This window comes from Ammospiza nelsoni, chromosome 17 (assembly GCF_027579445.1).
Source record: "Ammospiza nelsoni isolate bAmmNel1 chromosome 17, bAmmNel1.pri, whole genome shotgun sequence".
NCBI lineage: Eukaryota > Metazoa > Chordata > Aves > Passeriformes > Passerellidae > Ammospiza > Ammospiza nelsoni.
In genome coordinates, this window is record NC_080649.1 from 4,847,474 (window position 1) to 4,866,670 (window position 19,197).

General features: G+C 48.9%; 1 protein-coding gene across 6 annotated transcripts in view; it reads left to right on the plus strand.

Annotated features, from left to right (window-relative positions):
• The window catches only part of MAD1L1 (mitotic arrest deficient 1 like 1), a 347,684-nt gene extending 341,863 nt beyond the window's left edge, over positions 1-5,821 (plus strand). For all 6 annotated transcript variants that reach the window (XM_059484718.1, XM_059484720.1, XM_059484719.1 and 3 more), the window contains one exon: positions 4,744-5,821. In XM_059484718.1, the coding sequence (XP_059340701.1) occupies positions 4,744-4,902 (159 nt within the window). In that variant the 3' untranslated portion in view covers positions 4,903-5,821. The remainder of the gene's footprint in view (positions 1-4,743) is intronic.
• Positions 5,822-19,197: the final 13,376 nt, after the last annotated feature.

Consider the following 19,197-nt stretch of genomic DNA (forward strand, 5'->3'; position numbering starts at 1 on the left):
TTCTGCTCCGTATTTTCTGATAATACCAAGTCCCCATGCCAGCTCTCTCCTTGGGGTGTGCAGCCACCCTATTTTCAGTCTTAATCCAGTGTCTGAAAGTCTACATGACCTTGGGTCATACACTCAACCCATATTTTTTAAGAAGCAACCTTTGTGTGATTAAACTCACGCTGCATGTCAGCTCATAGCCGATGGCACTTTTGGAGCCATTGTTTTTAGCTACCAAAATATGTCAGAGAGAAGAGGAAAAGGGTGTACACGAAAATAAAACCTGAGTGTATCTGGGTGAGAGTGCACTTCTGAACCATGTGGTAGCTTGTTAGTGGGTAAAGGAGACACTGTCACACTTTTGACATAGGTCCCCCTCGGCAGCTGGAGGAATCAGAGAGGGAAATGCTGGGTCTTGGCTTTCAGGAAAGTCTGTGTGCAACACCAGCAAGGGTGCAAAGAGCCATCTCAGCAGGAGCAGTGCAGACAGAGTCCTGTACATGTTACACTGAAGTGGCAGTAGTTAAGGAGCCTTTTACAGTCCATATGTTGCAGTTTTATGAGCCCAGTTCATCCAGCTGCAGGTCCATCCCCAAGAGGGACATTTGGGAATGCCTGTTGCTCCCTCACATCTTCTGCATTGTCTGCTCCTTGCTGAGATGGAGAGAAGAACCTGCTTTTCTACCACGTTGGTGGTTATTGGAGAGATTTTTACATGTGTATCTGAACTATAAAGCCTTGAATAATTTACTGGTTTCCAGAGTTAAGAGGAAGATTTATGATGTTTCCTTCTGGCAGGTGGCTGATGATCTTGATTCCCCTGAAGAAACAGTTGTGCTAACAGCTCCCTTCTCAGAGCAGCTACTGCAGGTTCATGTTGTTCTGTGCTAAATAGACCAGTGTTGTTGTGGTTTGTAATATAGAGAGGTCTGTCCCCTGATAATCTGGTTACTATGGGGTAGCACAGCCTGCGAGGAGACAGACAGGCTGTCACCCTTCAAATCTCCAACCAGAGTCACGTCCCACCCAGCCCAGCAGAGCTGGGTGTGCAGCAACACTGGGCAAAGAGTAATTTCCTTTGCTTTTCTAGAAAAGGTCCCCCATAGCCCTTAAATCAGACTAAACTGGCAACAGAGCTTAGTGAAAGCTGAACTCCTTCCTTTTGCAAGTATTTGAGATCTGAATAAAACATAACAGAGACCTGAATCTTGGTAGTTTAGTGAGCCAGACAGACTTTTCCCATGAATTAGAAGAAACCAAAATAGGGGTATGTACAGGGTACCTGAGAGATGGTGCTTTCATCGTGATGAGCTGCTGCTCTGTGCTCAGGGAAACTGAGGTTTAGGAGGGAATATTTACATCTCTAGTGAAGCACTGCACTTGTGTGGCCCAGCACAGAGAGGAAAGGGAGAGTGAAGCACGATGGTGGTCCTCAAAGTGTCCTCTTGCATTGACTCCTCTATGCATTGACTGGGGTGGATGGGGATACTCGCAGATCCAGCTTTTCCTTTGATCCCGTGTATTCAGTTCGACTCTAAATGTTGATGCTTTTTTTCTTTTTTCTTTCTTTTTTCTTTGCTTTTTGCCCCTTCTCTTTAAGAGCAACAGCACATGTAGCAGTGGTGTCAGTAGTGTTGGGCACAGAGCAGTCAGGGTTGGCTTTGAACGTGCTCTGGTCTCTCTCACCCCATTCCCACTCATGGACTGTCCCCATGGATCAGTGACACTTGTTTATGCCCCTCTCAGCTTTGTATTTTATTCCTAGATGGGCTGGGATGGCTTTTGGCTTCACCTAAACTCAAAATTGTAGGGAATGCATCAGCAGAGTGAAGGTGATTGCAATATGTGGAATGTGCTGTGAATAGCTGATCTGTGCTGGCACCTGCAGCAGGAACATCCAGGAGCTGTCTTTGGGGATTGAGACTTTTATAAATGAATAAAAAATATATTAAAAATGGGTGGAGGGAATCCTAGCTATGAACAGTGAAGAGCAGGACTTGAGTGCCCTTGCAGCTTTGAACTGCTGGAAATTTCATATTTCTTATCTTCAGAAATACAGTTTTTAGAGTTGGAACCACAGGCATGCTCTGCATTGATCCAGAGTGGTGTGGAACACCAGAGCCTGCAGCGTTCACTCAGCAGAGCATCCCCCCATGTCCTTCCTCCCCTCAGCTCCTGCACACCCCTGTGCATCCCCCTGCCCTGCTCTGATCCCTGCTCCCTCCTGTTCCTGCCTCGGGCACTTCCCTCTCTGCCAGCAAGTGCACCAGGCAGGGTGCAGGCTGGCTTTTGAAAAGAAATCCTGTGAATTAATGGGAACATATTGCTATTATTTCATATAATCACTTTATTTGTAAAGCACAGGCTGCAGAGGTACTCCCGCTGTTGAACCCAAAGCAGCAAATCTATCTATATATCCCAGTCTATACTACATTATGAACAGATGGGTGAAGAAAAAAAAGCAATAAAAACAAATAATAAGAAAAGTTACAATGATAGCAATTTTAAAACACTCCTAGGGGGAAAAAAAAAAGTTTCTCCATTTTTTTTAAAGCAATGTGAGATTGAATGAGCTGCACTGCAAGTGCATCCATCCTCTAAGTTCACATGTAAACATCTACTGGCAGAGGAAGAATTGCTTTTTTTCCAAGTGGCTGCCTTCTCGCCTTGTGCCTGTTACAGAAGCAATCATAAGAAACCTGGGTGAGATGGCTGGGGTTTGGAAGCATTTGGGGGTTTTCTTTGATTTTTTAGAGTTCCTGGGGAGACAGAGGCTGTGGGGGTGAGAGGGAGGATGCTGCCTCCCTTGACAGCTGAGAAAACTCAATGGGAAATAGCAATTTTCTCAGGAGCGTGTATTTATCCACATAACTTTCTCTGAACATTATTCTTCTGCCTCTGCTGCAGGAGGAAACTTTATGAACAATAGCAGAGAGAAACTACCATTAATCTCATAAAAAAGGAGAAGATATTCAAATGTAGCCTTCACCCATGGCACCAGCGATCTCAAAGGAAAAAAAATTTAAAACATTTATGTTGCTCTGTTTTTGAGGTCATAAAACACAAGCAAATGGTCTGGCACTGGATGCTAAATTTCTTAAGGAATTTAATTAATTAAACTAGTAAACCAATTAATGGATTTGCTTGTAAATTCTTAGAAAATTAATTCTGTGCCCAAAGAGTGTTTTAAATCTGCAAGGGAGGCTGTGTATTTCATACAGAGCTTGAATTCCCATTTCAGATGAATCCAGCTCGGCACTGAGAGAGCCGGAGATAGAAGTGATGCATTCATAATTCTCGGACCTTCCTCCAAAACTGGCACTGCTCATCAGCTGAATCTGGGGGGGATTTGCAAAATAAAACCTGTGCTGCTGCCACAGCACCTATCTCCTGTGTTTCTGCTCTGCTGTGACACCTCTGGCTCTGTGTGGGCTGGGAATTTACATCATTCCTGATGCCTCCAACTGGCTCCTTCATCTGCCATCTCTTCCCTCTTTGATCTGCTCCAGGGGTACCTCAGGTGCACAGGAGGTACCAGGTAGCTCTGGTAAGCAGCAGATCAAAGCACAGGATTTGCTGAAAAACAGCCCAGCCAAATCAAAGATCTAAACAAAAGCTAATTCACTTTTCCACGTGAAAACCTTGTTTTGATTCCCTGCCTGGCTGGGGGATGGCAGGAGCATCCTCTGTACCTTGCACTCCTCACAATCCAAAGTGACCCAAACACGGAGGGTTCATAATCAAATCTGTCCAGGCTCTTGAGAACATGAAATGGGAAGGAAGCATGTTCTTTGGGGCTCTCAGCAGCTAAAGCCATGTTTTCCCCTCCCATGGCAATCTTCCACTTTGGGTCTTGGCATCCTTTGATTGAGGAGGGGGATGCCAGCCATGCCTGGCACCACTCATGCTGTCCCACCTCACCTCCAACAGGAAGCAGAGCTGCAAAGCAATTAGGAATGGGAGTATTTTGAAGAAGAAAATGGCAGGGGAAAAAAAATTAGCATTTGCACTGTGATATTTTTGCTGTTTATTAATAAACAAGCTGCTTTCATGCCTCTGGGGGCAGGAGAGGCTTCAAGCATTCCTTATTTCTCTTGCATTTAGCTTTTTTTTTGCTTGTTTTATATGTTACAGGAGATTTGTAGTGTCTTCCCACATGTTGAGTTTCCTTATTTTCTTGAGAGCATCCCTGGAATAATTCCTCTGGTGGCTTCGGCTGTGTGCTGCCGAGCTGATTTAAACACTTTAGGGATGCAGGGTGGATCAGTACTCCTTGGGAAGGAGTTATGCTAATCAGGAACAGGTCTGCTCTCTCCTACAGATGTGGCATGACTTCATGGATAAATGTTTTCATGGAGAGAAAACCCTGTGCAGAGCTCCTGCCACCTTGGGTGGTGTTGGTGACAGTGACCCTGATGTGGCCACCTCTGTTCTGGGCTCTTTCCAGGATGGTCAAACATCTCCCCAGTGCCACATTTGTCACCAGGGAAGGCTCACAGGGGTCCTGCATGGGGACATTGGGATGCAGGACTCAGGAAGGCCATGTGCCAAACAGATGGCATGTCCTTGGTGACAGCAGATCCATGCCAAAGGCGGCTTCAGGGTGGCACCGCTGCTGTATCAGGGAGGTGAATTAAAACCCTCTGGTATTAATGGCCTCGTTCTTGTTTCCCTTTAGGCCTCCAGCTCCTCTGGTGGAAAAATGCAGCATTAAAACCTTCAGGTATTAATGGGTTTGTTCTTCTTTCCCTCTAGGCCTCCAGCTCCTCTGGTGGGAAGATGCAGCTTCTGGAGACGGAGTTCTCGCGCACCATCCGGGAGCTCATCGAGCTGCACCTGCTGCGCCAGGACAGCATCCCAGCCTTCCTCAGCGCCCTCACCCTCGACCTCTTCAGCCGCCAGACCATCGCTTAGTGCCCCACTGCCAGCTGCCAGCCAGGTTTGGCCCTCCTGGGCAGCACACTCGAGGTAGCAAGGAAAAATTCTCCTGTTCACCACCCCTAATTTGTGGTGTTGGGTTGCTTCTGTTTTGCAAGGAACTTCTTCCCCCTTCTTTCATGCTGAGTGACAAATCCCACCAGTTCCTCTGAAAAGCATAATTTTTATCTGGTGGGAGGGCAAGTCTAGCTCCGTCCCAGGGCTCTCCTGTGCCAGGATCCAATCCTTGCCTTTGAACTGGGCCATGTGTTCATCACTACCCAGATTGTCAGGATCTGTCTGGAAATATGGTGGGAACTGCTGGTTTGAGGAGCCTCAGCATCACCATTCACATCTTTCCCCAAAAAGATTCCCTAAATCTGAGCCCTAGCAAAGAGACAAACCTGCATCAGGCTGGTGCTTTCTGCTGCATGGTTTTCCTCTTCTAATGGCAGCCAAGGGTTTGGTCCCTGAGGACAGATACCCAGGGAAAGTCTCCCGCTCTTGCAAACATCTCATCACTCAGCAAGTTTGAAATTATTTTTAAGATATCAGTGACCTGAGTCTGCCATCACTGAGTGAAAAAGCACAAGCATAAATGGCCATTTGAAGCCCCTATACCTGTGTTGACACCTCTGTGGCTCAGTCACTGCCATGCTTTTGGTTCCTTACTGAGACTATAGGTTATCTTGGTTATCTCAGGACTGTAGAATTGTGGAAAGGAGCAGTTTGGGCTCCATTGTGTTCAGTGCTGGTGGCTTTAGCCTGCTGCCTGCCACCACCCTGTGGGTATCTGTTTTGAGAGGTCTCCTTCCTCCTCCCCTGCATGGAGGGTGGAGCATCTCCAGAAGTCTGACATTTTGTATTATAATGGATGTAGCTCTTCTGTCATAATAATAAATTGTCACTGCCCAAACTGGGTGTATGATTCTTATTTGGGATGCACTCTGTTCCTAGCTCTGCTCTCCCACATGTAGAGGAAGAGCACATCAATGATCTGATGTGCTTCACAAAGGGAGGACATCATTATCTCTGTTTTTCCAGGCAAGTCTCATTCACAGCTTTATAGATTCATCAATGGTTTGGATTGGAAGGGATGTTAGAGATCATTTAGTCCCAACCCCAGCTGCCTTAAACCAAATCAGTTTGCTATAAACCTCTGTGTATATTGATTTCCCCCTGATTTCAGTAGGACACACTCCCTAGGCTTGGAGAAAAGGTAGCAGTGAGCAGGCTGGAAAGTTAGCTGAGATACTTGCAGTGACTGCAGGGTTGGCCAAGCTTGCTGGAGTCACTTGGAGACCTGTTGATGTGTGTCCAGGCATGGAAAACATCTGCTGTTGACCAGAGGTGGAAGGACAAACATGAGACCTGGAGAGGCTGCAGCCCCCATCTCCTCAACTCACCTCTCTGCAGGGAAGCGCGATAGCAAAAGTTTGTCATTTTCTCTTCTGCTTGAAGAAGTCCCGGTGGAAGATGAATTGCTGGGCATGCTGTGCCAGGGGAAAGCTGCCTGATTCATATGCACGGCGTGGCACGGAGAGTCGCCTTCCCCAGTCATGGGGAAAATGAATCCTGACGTCAGCCGCATTCAGCTCCGCCGCCAACACAATAGCGGATCCTGGCTGCCGCGGAAAATTTTTCTCCTGGCTCCTTGCAGGAGAAATGAAGTAATTAATAAGTTTACAATAAACCCTCTATCTTAGCAAAACACAGGTGAGGCGAGAAGCGATGCTGGAGAGCGACAAGGGAAAACACGTTCAGCCCGCTGGAAAGTTGCCTCCCGAGAGTGAGAGGATAATAAGTTGGGAGAGAACACACAGCAGGCTTGCGAGACGCCTCCGGTGGGGAGGAGACATGAGTTACTGCTCTGCTCCCTGTTCTCCCAGCAAGACTGATTTGTTCAACTAAGTTTAATATGGGAGAGGTGTGTGGTGAGGATGGGTGCTTGGCTGGGTTGTGGTGGTGTGGTGCAGCAGCTGTCCATGGCTTGGGAGCTGCTGGACTGTCCTGCTTTGGTCAGCAGCATCCCTGCCCTGCTCGTGGCATTATGCTGCTCCACAGTGAGTTCACGGGGATTTTTGAGAAGCTTGATATCTTTAAGGCTCTCACATGGAAGCGTGGGAGTTTTTCATATGGAGGTGTGACCATTGCAAAGCCACTTGGGCCAGCTGTGGGCCATGGAGAAGAGGAGCTCCCCAGTTTATAGTTCCAACACTGAGTTCAGGATGAAGCCACAAACCTATGGCTGTACCTGATACCACGGCAGCTCCCATCTCTGTCATTATCCTGCTTGTCTGAGCCATGAGGGAGCTGCAAGGAATAACTGTGACACTGAATTTCCCTGTGATTGCTCCATCCTTTATGAGCTACATGGGCTCAGCAGCCCATCAAAGGCACTGCCGCCGTGTTCACCATTCCCTGCATCCCTCCTCCATGAGTGCAGCCCCCAGGGCAGTGCAAAGAGATCCCAGTTGCCACCACCCCAGGTGGTGAGGGCACAAATCCCATCTGGGTTTGGCTCATCACCCGCAAAGCTCCAGCCCTGTTTGTGGAAAATCCTTTTAGAAAATCTTGGGAGCTGGATAATAAATTTTCAGTTGGTTGGAGGGGAGAGGCGGGAGCGCTCACGAGCGCGTGTGTGCTCGCTGGGTTTCCATGCACACTAGCTGGGTTTATGTGCTATAGGCTGTGAAATATGATTTATTGGTGCATGGCTGCAGGATTTTGTGTGTGTATATGTGTGTGTCAGAACACAGTCTTGTTTGCAGTGTTGCTTGAAGCTTCCCTTCACTCGAACTGCTTGTGAGTCCCTGCTCTGCTGCCAATCAGCCCTGTGCATCTGTGTGCATATGCAAACACCAAATGGGCACAGAGCTGTTGGGTAAAGCAGCAGAGCTCTGGGCTAAGGCAGGTTTTGCCAGATTTCTGCCTCTCCTAAGGGCACATCCCTGAATCTGGAGGGTTTTGCACCTGCTTTGTGTCTCCTGGCTCTTGGTGTTGTCATGTATTACTCACGTTGTCCTGGAAGTGTGCAAGGCCTGAGAAGGAACCAGGGAAACCCTTTTGGGATGAGCCATGAGAAGTTTGGAGTTTGTGGATGTTAGTTTGGATCTTCTCCATGTAACACTACAGGAGCAAGGGAAGGAGAAGAGGAAAGAGAATTGGAGCCATGATGGAGGGGTGGCTAGAGAGTGAAGGGCAGGAGCAGAACAGGGGATGGATGGAAGAAATGGGATATGGATGGAAGGAGAAGCCACCTCCATTTCTGAGCAGCTGCAGTGCCAGCCATGCTGCTGGTTCTCCTCTGCTCGCTCCAAACAAACACCGAGCAGCACCTGCCCTTTTCATTTCCCAGCCCAGCAGTGGGCTCAGAGGCAGCTGAGAGTGGTGTGAGCTGGGCTGATGGGCAGAGGTGCCAAAATAAACCCCAGGGGCTGACAGGCAAGAGCCTTCCTCAGACATCACCGAGCTGATGCCAGACCCCTGCTGCTCGGGGTGTGAGAGGGCACAGCCAGGGCAGGATTGGTTCTGTTGGAGCTTTCAGCTGTTCAGGGACATTGGGAAAAACAATGGTTCTGCCTGATGCCAGGTGTCTGTAGCTAAGGACAGGAGCTGGGGAGGACAGAACAGGCTCTCTGTGCTGGTGTGAATCACATTCCTGCTGCCTGCTGTGACAGCAGATTCAGATTTAATCGCAGCGTCGCTAAAACTTGCATGATATTTAAAAGCTACAAAATGCACCCACTCTGATCAGGGGAGGGATATTAAATAAATAAATAAATAAATAAATAAAAAATCAGCAAAGCTTTTTCACAAAGTCTTTTTTAAATATTAAAATCCCATCCTTCCCAACAGGAAAGCTTTTTTCAGGCTAAGAGGAAAGACTGAACGGCATCTGATGATATCGCATTGACACAAGTGTCTAGAAAAATAGGGTAGGAATGTATGATCTGTTCTGAAAAAGGAACCATAGCTAATAGGAAATATGCTGATGCTACTTTTAATTTCATGACTCAGGTTTGCTGCAGAATTGATGGAAATCTGTGTTGGAGCTTGGTTACATTAAAACAGTTCTTGGCTGCTTGGGGGTTTTCCAGTTCTTGTTTCTCTTTTGGGGGATTATTATTGTAAAATCTTGCTACTCTGGAGGTTTGCAGATGTGATTTGAAAGGACAAGGGGACCATCTTTTATCCAAAAGAAAGAGGACATTTTTGCTCCAGAAAGATGACTGGCCAAAGCCCAGCCCTGGACAGGCCATCCCAGGAGCCCCTCTTGTTCCTTCACAGTGTCTGTGTCTCCAGCCTTCCTTCTGTGCGTGTTTTCCCTCAGAGCAAGAACAAGGAAAAAAGCAGAAGAAAAATACACTTTAAAGAAAATGCTGCCATGTAATTTAAGGAGCACAAAGGCAACTTCTTGCTGCTGGAGGTCTCGGAAGAAGCCCGTGTCTTTGGTCTCCACCCAAACCACATTCCTCCACCAAAGCCCATTGCCTTGGGCTGTGTCAGTTTTGTTTTACATCCCCAACATGGGCTCAAGCCTCTACCAACCCCTTCATCTTCCCTGTGCTGTTTCCTGGCCCAGGCTCCAGCACTGATGAGTTTATTAGGGTTGCTAATTTTACCTGATGCTGCTTCCTTCTCTTCATGACAGGCTATGTTTTTTTAAACTCTCCAGCTGATTGATTGAGCTCCCTTTAATATTCCATGTTTCACTTTGAATTCTCTTTTGTTGTTCTGGTTTTTTGTTTTTTTTTTTTTTTTTCTTTAATCATCCCACTGTCTCTTTTTCTTTCCTGGTCCTTCTAATGCTTCTTCAGCCTGGAGCAAAGCCAGAGACCATCGGGAGGTCATGGAAACACAGACGGCTGTAGGATTTAAATAAGGACTGGATAATTTTATGACCATTAACAAGGCTCACTGCTATGCAAACCAAAGTAATAAGGGCAATCATATCTCATGGTTCAGGGAGCAAGTTGATTGTCTGCAGGGACTGAGAAGGTAATTCTGCATCCCTGACTCCCTCCAAAATATGATACAGTTGACAAAATGCACCAGGCAGGTCAAAGGGCTTGGCTGGAGGGTGAGAGCATTTCCCTTATCAGCTCTGTTCTCTCACTCCATTGATGTGATCAGAAACTTCTGGTAGCAGCATGGTGGGAAATGTTCTCCAGGCAGATGAAAGGCTCTGAAGGTTGGCAGATGAACCTTTCCTCTTAAGGAGCATCTGCTGAGTGACATTTGTGCGGTATGATGGCAGATGCTTCACTTTGCTGGTAGTGGCTGCTTCATCTGCCAGGATGCCCCATAACCACTGCCCAGGAGTGCTAAAAGAAACACAGACCATGGATGTCACTTGGGTCCTTCAGTTTGGAGGTGCCTCCCACTCCCCACTGACCATGCACAGCCTTGTTCACAATGGAGTGATGGCAAATCACACTGTCCCTCCTTCATCTTTCTCTGCAGCATGGCTCTCCTGCCTCCTCCATATTCCTGTGCTTTCCTCAGCTCCTTTTGGGCTCTCCTGCCTCCTCCATGTTCCTGTGCCTTTCCTCAGCTCCTTTTGGGCTCTCCTGCCTCCTCCATGTTCCTGTGCCTTTCCTCAGCTCCTTTTGAGCTCTCTTGGAGAATAGGTGCTGGGTATTCTAAGGACTGATTTTAAGAGATCATTGTGGTGGTAAAGCATAATTAACAGTCTATAGCATTGCTGATTTTTTAAATTACATGAAGGCAATGCCTGGAGGTGTGGGATGGTTGATGGGCAAGTTGAGAGCCACCAGCACTGACTGCCCAGCTCTGGTGGTGACCACAAGGGAGGTTTGGGTGCTGTGGCCTGAGCTGGTTTGGGTGGCATCTCCCAACATGTGCAGCCATGGGCATGAACAGTAGGAGGTCACATCCTGGTCATTGTTTGCTCCTCAGCATGGCAGCTTGTAGATGTCTCTGCAGAGTCTTGTCATGTCTCTTCCCTGATGGCTCTGCCAGTGCAAAGGGAGTTGTGAGCAACCCTCCCCTCTGCACTCCACACACAGAGAAAGTGCTCAGGGAAGATGGAAATCTCACCTGCACAGGATGCTTAGCTCAGGCAGATAAGGTGGTTCTATGGGTTACTCTGAAGCTCCAACCTCAAGCACGTCAGAGAGCCCACAACACTGACAGGACACTCCAGCCTGGCTGCACCTCCTCTTCCTTGCTTCTGTCCTTAACAGAAGGAGGAGAATGGCTCATGGGACTGAAGCAGGTTTGTTCCCAAGGTAAGGAAAGCACCAGGCCCCCCAAAGCCTCCTCACACACACCCAGTTTATATCACTGCCATTTCCTGGCTTCACAGTTAGCTCAGGACAGTCCCCACGTCCTGTAACCAGTGTTAAATGTAATGAATGATCTTGTCCTCCTTGTTTGTCTCCTCTTTAGTGTAACACTGTAATTAGCTTAATTACCAACAGATTCATATTTTTTTTTTTTGTAACTTAAAATGGAAATTAAATTTTGCACCAGGTTTTACAGGCTGTTAACGGGAATCGAATAATCAAGCCTGACTCCAAGTCCTTGAAAATGAGTATTAAAAAAGGTCTGAATTTGCATATTCATATTTTTAATAGGGTTCAGAAGGTATATTTGCAACTGATGAAAAGGATTAATTAAGCTTAATTTGCATAGGAAGAACAGTTTAACCCCTTGCATCCTAACAAGGCAGAGACTGACAATTTGAATTCCGTGGCTTGATGCTGGAGAGACACACAGGCTGAGAGCAGTGCCCTGCAAAGCACCTTCCTTCCACTCCAGAAGGACAGAACTAGGAGAATACAGGATCCCAGCACCATCCTGACACAGCTGGTCCCCCAGTACCCACAGCCACCTCCAGGTTTGGTCTCTATCTCTCTACCATGGTGGTTTGTGACCTGGGTCTTCCAGGGCAATGGCACCACGTCAGGCTTTGAGCTAAACATGCTGTTCCTTCTGCTGTGAGCTGGGCTGGGCAGCTCTGGCAGAGATTGAAGAAATCATTTCAGTGCAGCCACCTCAGTCCCCTGAGCTGTTCACAGCTGGGCTGCCTGTAGCCAGCACACGGAGGGAGCACCATGGCTGATAGGGGCACCAAAAACTTCAACTCCTGATCTCATTTTCAATTTCCTTTTTTCTCAGTGAGATCCCACTCAGGAGTTAAAGACTCTGTGGGAATGTCAGAGCAGGGTGAGACTCGGTGAGTCCTGTCCTGCTCCCAGCCACCAGCCTGTGACTGGTCAGAACTGGCGACAGCATCCCAAAGGTCTGGGACTTGTGCAGCTTCAGAGAAAGGGTCACAGAGCTGCCTGCACCCAAACTCTCAGCTGGCACCTCTGGCCTGCAGAAATCAGCAGGGTCTTGCACAGCTCTGTCCAGTTGTGATGTAAGAAAAACATAAGCCCTGCCCATGTCCATGGTGAGGGAGTTGGAACTAGATTATATTTGACGTTCCTTGTAACCCAAACCTTTTTATGGTTCTATAGAACCCTCCCAAATCAATCTCTTCTCAGACTGGAAAGCAGAGTGGGAACGTTACGCTTCCCGGGGCCCTACAAAGAACAGAGCACAGCTTTGAGTCAGCGCCTGAATATTGCTAAAAAGTGACAAAAAATAAATAAATCAGGCATTCATTTTGCTTCAGCAGGTGGTGTGCAGCGTTCCCCTCATAACGCTTTGGTGGCGTGCGCCGCTAATTATTTTTGGGGTGGAATTTGCTGCGCGCAGCGCGCGGGGTTCGTTAGGCAGAGATGGCTTTGATGTGGCGTTCAGAATTAATGCTGGCACATGTAAATGTTCCTTGTGCCATGGAAAAGCTGCCCATAAATGATGCGTGAGGTCCAGTGAGAGGGATGCTGGTGTCAAGTCAGGTGAGGGGGGAGAGAAGGAAGGAAGGAAGGAAGGAAGGAAGGAAGGAAGGAAGGAAGGAAGGAAGGAAGGAAGGAAGGAAGGAAGGAAGGAAGGAAGGAAGGAAGGAAGGAAGGAAGGAAGGAAGGAAGGAAGGAAGGAAGGAAGGAAGGAAGGAAGGAAGGAAGGAAGGAAGGAAGGAAGGAAGGAAGGAAGGAAGGAAGGAAGGAAGGAAGGAAGGAAGGAAGGAAGGAAGGAAGGAAGGAAGGAAGGAAGGAAGGAAGGAAGGGAGGGAGGGAGGGAGGGAGGGAGGGAGGGAGGGAGGGAGGGAGGGAGGGAGGGAGGGAGGGAGGGAGGGAGGGAGGGAGGGAGGGAGGGAGGGAGGGAGGGAGGGAGGGAGGGAGGGAGGGAGGGAGGGAGGGAGGGAGGGAGGGAGGGAGGGAGGGAGGGAGGGAGGGAGGGAGGGAGGGAGGGAGGGAGGAAGGGAGGAAGGGAGGAAGGGAGGAAGGGAGGAAGGAAGGAAGGAAGGAAGGAAGGAAGGAAGGAAGGAAGGAAGGAAGGAAGGAAGGAAGGAAGGAAGGAAGGAAGGAAGGAAGGAAGGAAGGAAGGAAGGAAGGAAGGAAGGAAGGAGCTAAGCATGAAGCTGTGACCAAGCACTGAGAGGATTTTGTATTTTCCTACTTCCAACTGTTTATTTACCAACATGCTAGAGAGCAGCAATCACTTCCTCATGCCTTATTGAGAAGCTCAGCTGTGAAATAACTAAATGAACCGTCCCTTTTTATTAGCCTTTGGACTGAGCAGAGGAGCAATGAGTTAATGGCTGACCAGTTTTTGAAGATGCCAAGCACATTACAAATGCTAAGTATTATTTTTTTTTTCTGCAATGCTTTATTTTCCCCTCTGAACACTCATTTTAAATAACCCTTTCAATTACATTATCTGGTTTCATGCATTCTGCTCAGATTAAACACGGTGCCACTTACAATTCACCCACCTCAATGGCTTTGAGGTCTCTGCAAGTCTCATCTTAACCTTTGCCTCTCAAGCTTGGTAGAAACAGCCTTTGTTCTGGGTCCAGAATCTGCCCCAGCTCTGCTTTTGCTTTTTAAACTCGAATGAATCCACATCACTTTCTGTTGGCCACTGCAACCTCTGGTTCCTTGCTCTTGCACGCTGCTTTTCTTTCTTAATAACAGAACATCTTGCATCCTTCCCATTTCCTTCCAGCTAAATTAGCTCCCTGGATAAGCTGTCTCCTCCCACTTGCTGGCATCTTGCGATGTTTTGGTTTATTCTTTTTCTTTGTGAGGGCTCCGTGCTGTGCTTCCAGCAGATCTCTCTCCTCAGACCTGGATTTCCACCCGTGTACATCTGTGGCTTTGCAGACAAGTGGGACTGGCTCAGCCTTCGCACCAGTGGGTGAATCCATCTCCTGGCAGCTTCAGAGATGGATGGTCCAATCCTTCAGAGCCACAGGTGGGCTCTCTTGGGTGTGCTATTCTCCAGAGCCACCCTGGGCCAGGGACTTCTCAGTCACCTGAGCCAGAAGAGCTTCACAACTCTATCCAAAAGTGTTTCGCCTTTTCAGGTGGTTTCTGGAGCTCCCAGCTGTGCTCCAGCACCTCCATCTCTGCTTCTCCACTCCTCTTAGCTGTGCTGGGATATGTCTGGGCTTCAGGGCCCCAGTGTGAGATGGGGGGAGATCAGAAGCCAGCCCACCCCTCACCTCACTGTCCTCCCTGTCTGTGAGCTCTGCCAGGGAAATGCCAGGTTTGGAGAGGCCATACCAGGCACTTCCCTCCCCAGCCTCCAGCCTTTCCACACCCACAGCCCCGGTGTCTGCAGGGCTCTTTTGGGAGCTGTGGCCTCTCTGCAGGGCTGGAGGCAGCTGTGGAGCAGCTCAGGGCCTGTCAGCTCACGAAGGGTTTGTCATTCTTGGGACTGCTGCGCTTCTACCTGGGATTTCCTAGGCAGAGATGTGTGTGTGTGCACCCTCTGTGGTGGGTGGGAGTGTTGGGATGATCTGAGGATATAACTGAGAGAAGGTTTGTATGGAAAGTTGATAAATTGCAGCGCTTGAGATGGCTGGAAAAAAACCCAACTGGGTTTGTGTCGCAGACAACTTTTATGAAAAATCTTTTCCTTAGGATTTTTCCTCCTGAGAAGCTGGGAGGCCTCAGGAACAAAATGTAAACAATGGTTATCTGCTGCTGTGGAATGCAACAGGTGCATCTGTGATTGGTCTTATAGAGGTGTTTCTAATTAATGGCCAATCACAGCTGGCTTGGACTCTCTGTCCGAGAACGAAGCTTTTGTTATCATTCTTTCTATTCTTAGCAAGCCTTCTGATGAAACCTTTTCTTCTATTCTTTTAGTATATTTTTAATGTAATACATATATCATAAAATAATAAATCAAGCCTTCTGAAACATGGAGTCAGATCCTCGTCTCTTCCCTCTTCCAAGAACCCCTATGAACACCATCACAGGTTTGTGCACACAGCTCTTTGTCAGCCTGAGCTGAGCTGGACACAAGGGATACTTCAGCTGGATGGTGGCAGATGGTTTGTGCCCATGGCCACTTTTCCAGGGGTTGTGGGCTCTGCCAGCCCCTTGGAGCTACTCCCAAGAGCTGCTCTGCTGCCACTCTCCAATCTCACTGCAACAGAAATCCCAGCTGGGCAGGAGGGAACTTGTGGGACAAGCAGGCTTTAAGCTCCAGCTTCAGGGAATGGAAACCTTTGTGTCTAGGCTCCAAATGTGGTGGAGCAAGATTAATTAATTTAGCTGCATCACATGAAGAGTGCCAGTGTTTACTTGTGAGACCACAGAGGAGCTTTTGCAGTGCCCAGAGAGGCCTCCTGCATCTGGACGGGCTGGGAGCTGTTGATTGCAAGGCAGGAGATGCCCAAGGAGAGCTCAATGCTGCATAAAAGCAATGCTGAGAGAGAGGAACAGCTTCAAGAGGCCCCCAGCAGGTGCCACACACAGACTGAGGCATTCCATCAGATTTCTGCAGGCCAGGTGAAGCCAGCCAGGGGCTCCTGCAAGGATGGAGGAGCCTGTCAAGGCCGGGATGAGCCAGACTGGAGGGCTGCTAGGAAAGCAAATGAGGTGGGAGGAAATGTGGATGCTGTGTGTGGGGCTGATTGCTTCCTTTCACAGTTGAAAACACTGAGGAATATGATAGACCCAGAGCAGAGCCCAGGAGATGAGCAAGACAATGCAGGGGACAACACTCACAGATCTTAATGGATGAGACAGAGCAGGAGAGAAGAGCTCATTAGAAAAGGGCACTGCATGGTGAAGGGAGGACAGGATGTAAGCCATGTGAAAGCTGATAAAAGACAGAAATGGAAATCTTTTTGTCCCAAAGAAAGCAAGGATGGAGTGCATTAATGAGCTCTTTAATGGCAAGGCAAGTAAAGGTGAGCAGCAAATGGCTATTGCCAGACAGCTGAGCTGAGTGTGAAAAAACAGATGTTGGTGGGATGTGAGAAGTGATCGAGCTCATACAGGAACAACAGCACAAGCCTGTGATTAACATCCCCACTGAATTATTGAAAAGGCACACACACAAACTCAGAGACTTGGCAGGCTCCTCTGGTTGCTCTGCAGGGACAGGGAGGTTGCAGGGGGATGGATACAGCCATGTTCACATCCAATTTGAACCAAAGGAAAGGGCAGCAAAACTAAAGTGAAAACTGACATCCTGCTTGGCTACTCCCCACGTGATGAAAATCCACATCCCTGGTACTTGTGTGTCTTCTTATCCCTTGCACAGAAGAAACTGAGTCCAGAAAAATGCCTTCACTCTGGATCAAATTTTTCCCTCCATTAAGTTCTGGGCAGGGTTGGGGGAAAAGTGGGAAATGAGCAAAACTCCCAAGGCAGCATTTGTATGTTCTCTGCCACCCTTCTGGTGGTGCTGGTGAGCTGGCTGAGAGGGGTAAAACAGAAGCTGTGACACGGAGGAGATAGGAAAAATTGGAGCCTAAGTAAATTCAGGTGAAGCCAAAGTCACTGCTCCAAGCCAAGGAGCTGGGTTGGTTTCTGCAGCAGCACTGGCCATGCCCACCAGCATCTTCACCATCTTCAGTGCCTTGGGCACTGCTGGCATCAGGGGTTGGAGGTGAAGGAAATGAAATGTGCTCTATTCCTCTCTCTGGAGAACAATCTAATCTCAGAGAAAAAAATGCCCCAGGGTCCATGGTGGAAAGCCTGTGGTGAGGAAAATGGGAGAGAGGAGCTGGAGGAGAGGCTGGGGCACCTCTGAAGCCCACACCTGCCTGGCCATGGCAGTGCTGCAGCCATGCTACAAGACCTGGGCATTTAAGGCAGGATCAGTGCTTTTCCCAAATAAACCCTTCATCCCCTCAAGTCCATCCCCTTCCCTCTCTGCTCTGTGCCCATCCTGTGCCTGTGTGCATCCACGTGCTCACAGCTCCAAGCTTTGGGGAGTGTCACTGTCCCCAAAGGGCCCTGCAGAGGAGAGGGACACGCTGTGCACCCAGAGGAGCCAAAGCCAAGGTGAGCAGGTCCCAAAACACTCAGCAAGGCACTGCTGGGTGCTGGTGTTGGTCCTCCCCCTGACGAGAACTCATAGATGCAAATAAATTCTGACTTGGGCCCCCAAATTCCTGCTCCGCTGGCTGTGCTATAAATATCCTAACGCAGTGTGTGCTGGCTTCAATCACCCCATTGATCCACGCTCCTGGGTGCGGTCCAGCCTCTCCACATCCATCCCATCCCATCCCATCCCATCCCATCCCATCCCATCCCATCCCATCCCATCCCATCCCATCCCATCCCATCCCTCCGCTGCATCCCCGGGCCCCTCCTTGCCCAAAGCACAATGTCACAGACATCTTTTATGAAAAATCCTTTCCTTAGAATTTTTCCTCCTGAGAAGCTGAGAGGCCTCAGGAACAAAATGTAAACAATGGTTATCTGCTGCTGTGGAATGCAACAGGTGCATCTGTGATTGGCCCATATTGGATGTTTCTAATTAATGGCCAATCACAGTCAGCTGGCTCGGACAGAGAGTCCAAGACAGAGACTTTGTTATCATTCCTTATTATTCTATCCTTAGCTAGCCTTCTGAGGAAATCCTTTCTTCTGTTCTTTTAGTATAATTTTAATGTAATATATATCATAAAATAATAAATCAAGCCTTCTGAAACATGGAGTCAAATCCTTGTCTCTTCCCTCAACCTGAGACCCCTGTGAACACGGTCACAGCACAAGGCCACCTGCAGCACAGTGTCCTCCACCCCTGCTGACCCCTCTCCTGCCAGCAAAGTGATTTATTGCTGCACACTCGGCTGCAGTGGTGTCTGCCCGGGGCTGAGTGCAGCTCCCGATCTCTGCAGAGCCACCAGGAGGAGTTTGGGGCTCTCGGTTCACCAAACCCAGCCCTGATTGAGGGAAGGACTGACCTCAAAGATGGGCAGAGCTTGCTGGGAGTGAGGGACATGCTGGAGGTGGCTGAGCTCTGCTCTGCCTCTGGCTGTGCAGCTGATGCAGCCTGGGCATCACCCAGGTGTTGATGCATGGGCAGATCCATAAGCACCGGTGGGGCTGGGAGAGGGATGGCTCCCTGGCAGCCCCAGGAAGCACTGCAGGTCACTGGAGGCTTGATTTGAGCAGAGTCAATGAATTCTGGCTGTTGTCTGGTCAGGGTGTGCATGGAGCACCTTCCCTTCTTAGGGCCCCTTTGCACAGACCCCTCCCATGGGATCTGTGCCTGGCTTACTTAGCTGAATCCATCAGAAGGCTCAAATGCTGGGCAGGGAGGGGGCAGTTCACACCCCCAACACCCACCAGCTCTGGGGGCAGCCCCCAGCTCCCCTCTCAAGCTTTGCTGCATCAGGGAGGGAGCTGGGCAGCATTGCCTGCCCCCACTGCCCCCCTGTGCTGCTCCACGTTGTGTCTGTGAACATGGCCTGTCCCACAGGCCAGGCTGTGGAGCAGATGGACACCCCATGTGCACACCAGGGCTGGCAGGTGCCCTCAGGAATCCTGGCCTTAAATGGTGCATGTCTATATAATGGGATGTTTCTGTGCTAATTTACAGGTTTTTAAATAATATCCAGGCTCTAGATGCCACACAGGCGTTGTAACACATGGCAGGGTCCTTTGGGCCAGAGTGAGGACTGAGCCATAGGTAATGTGGGCTTGGATTTACTCCAACCAGAGCTGTCCTTGCTGGGGTGCTGAGGGAGGGATCAGAGGAAGGATCTTTAGTGCTGTCTTGGTTTTGCCCTTGAATTCAGGTTGTTGAGACAGCAGCAATTCTGTGGACAGAATGCATGTCCACATAGCCCAGGGCTATGGCTGTACTGCAGGGAACTGTGAATTTTTGTTCCCCTAGCCTCCCCTCCTCTTCACTGAACATGCCTTTCCTGTGCCCTCTCCTTTCAGCTTGGTGGGGAGCCCT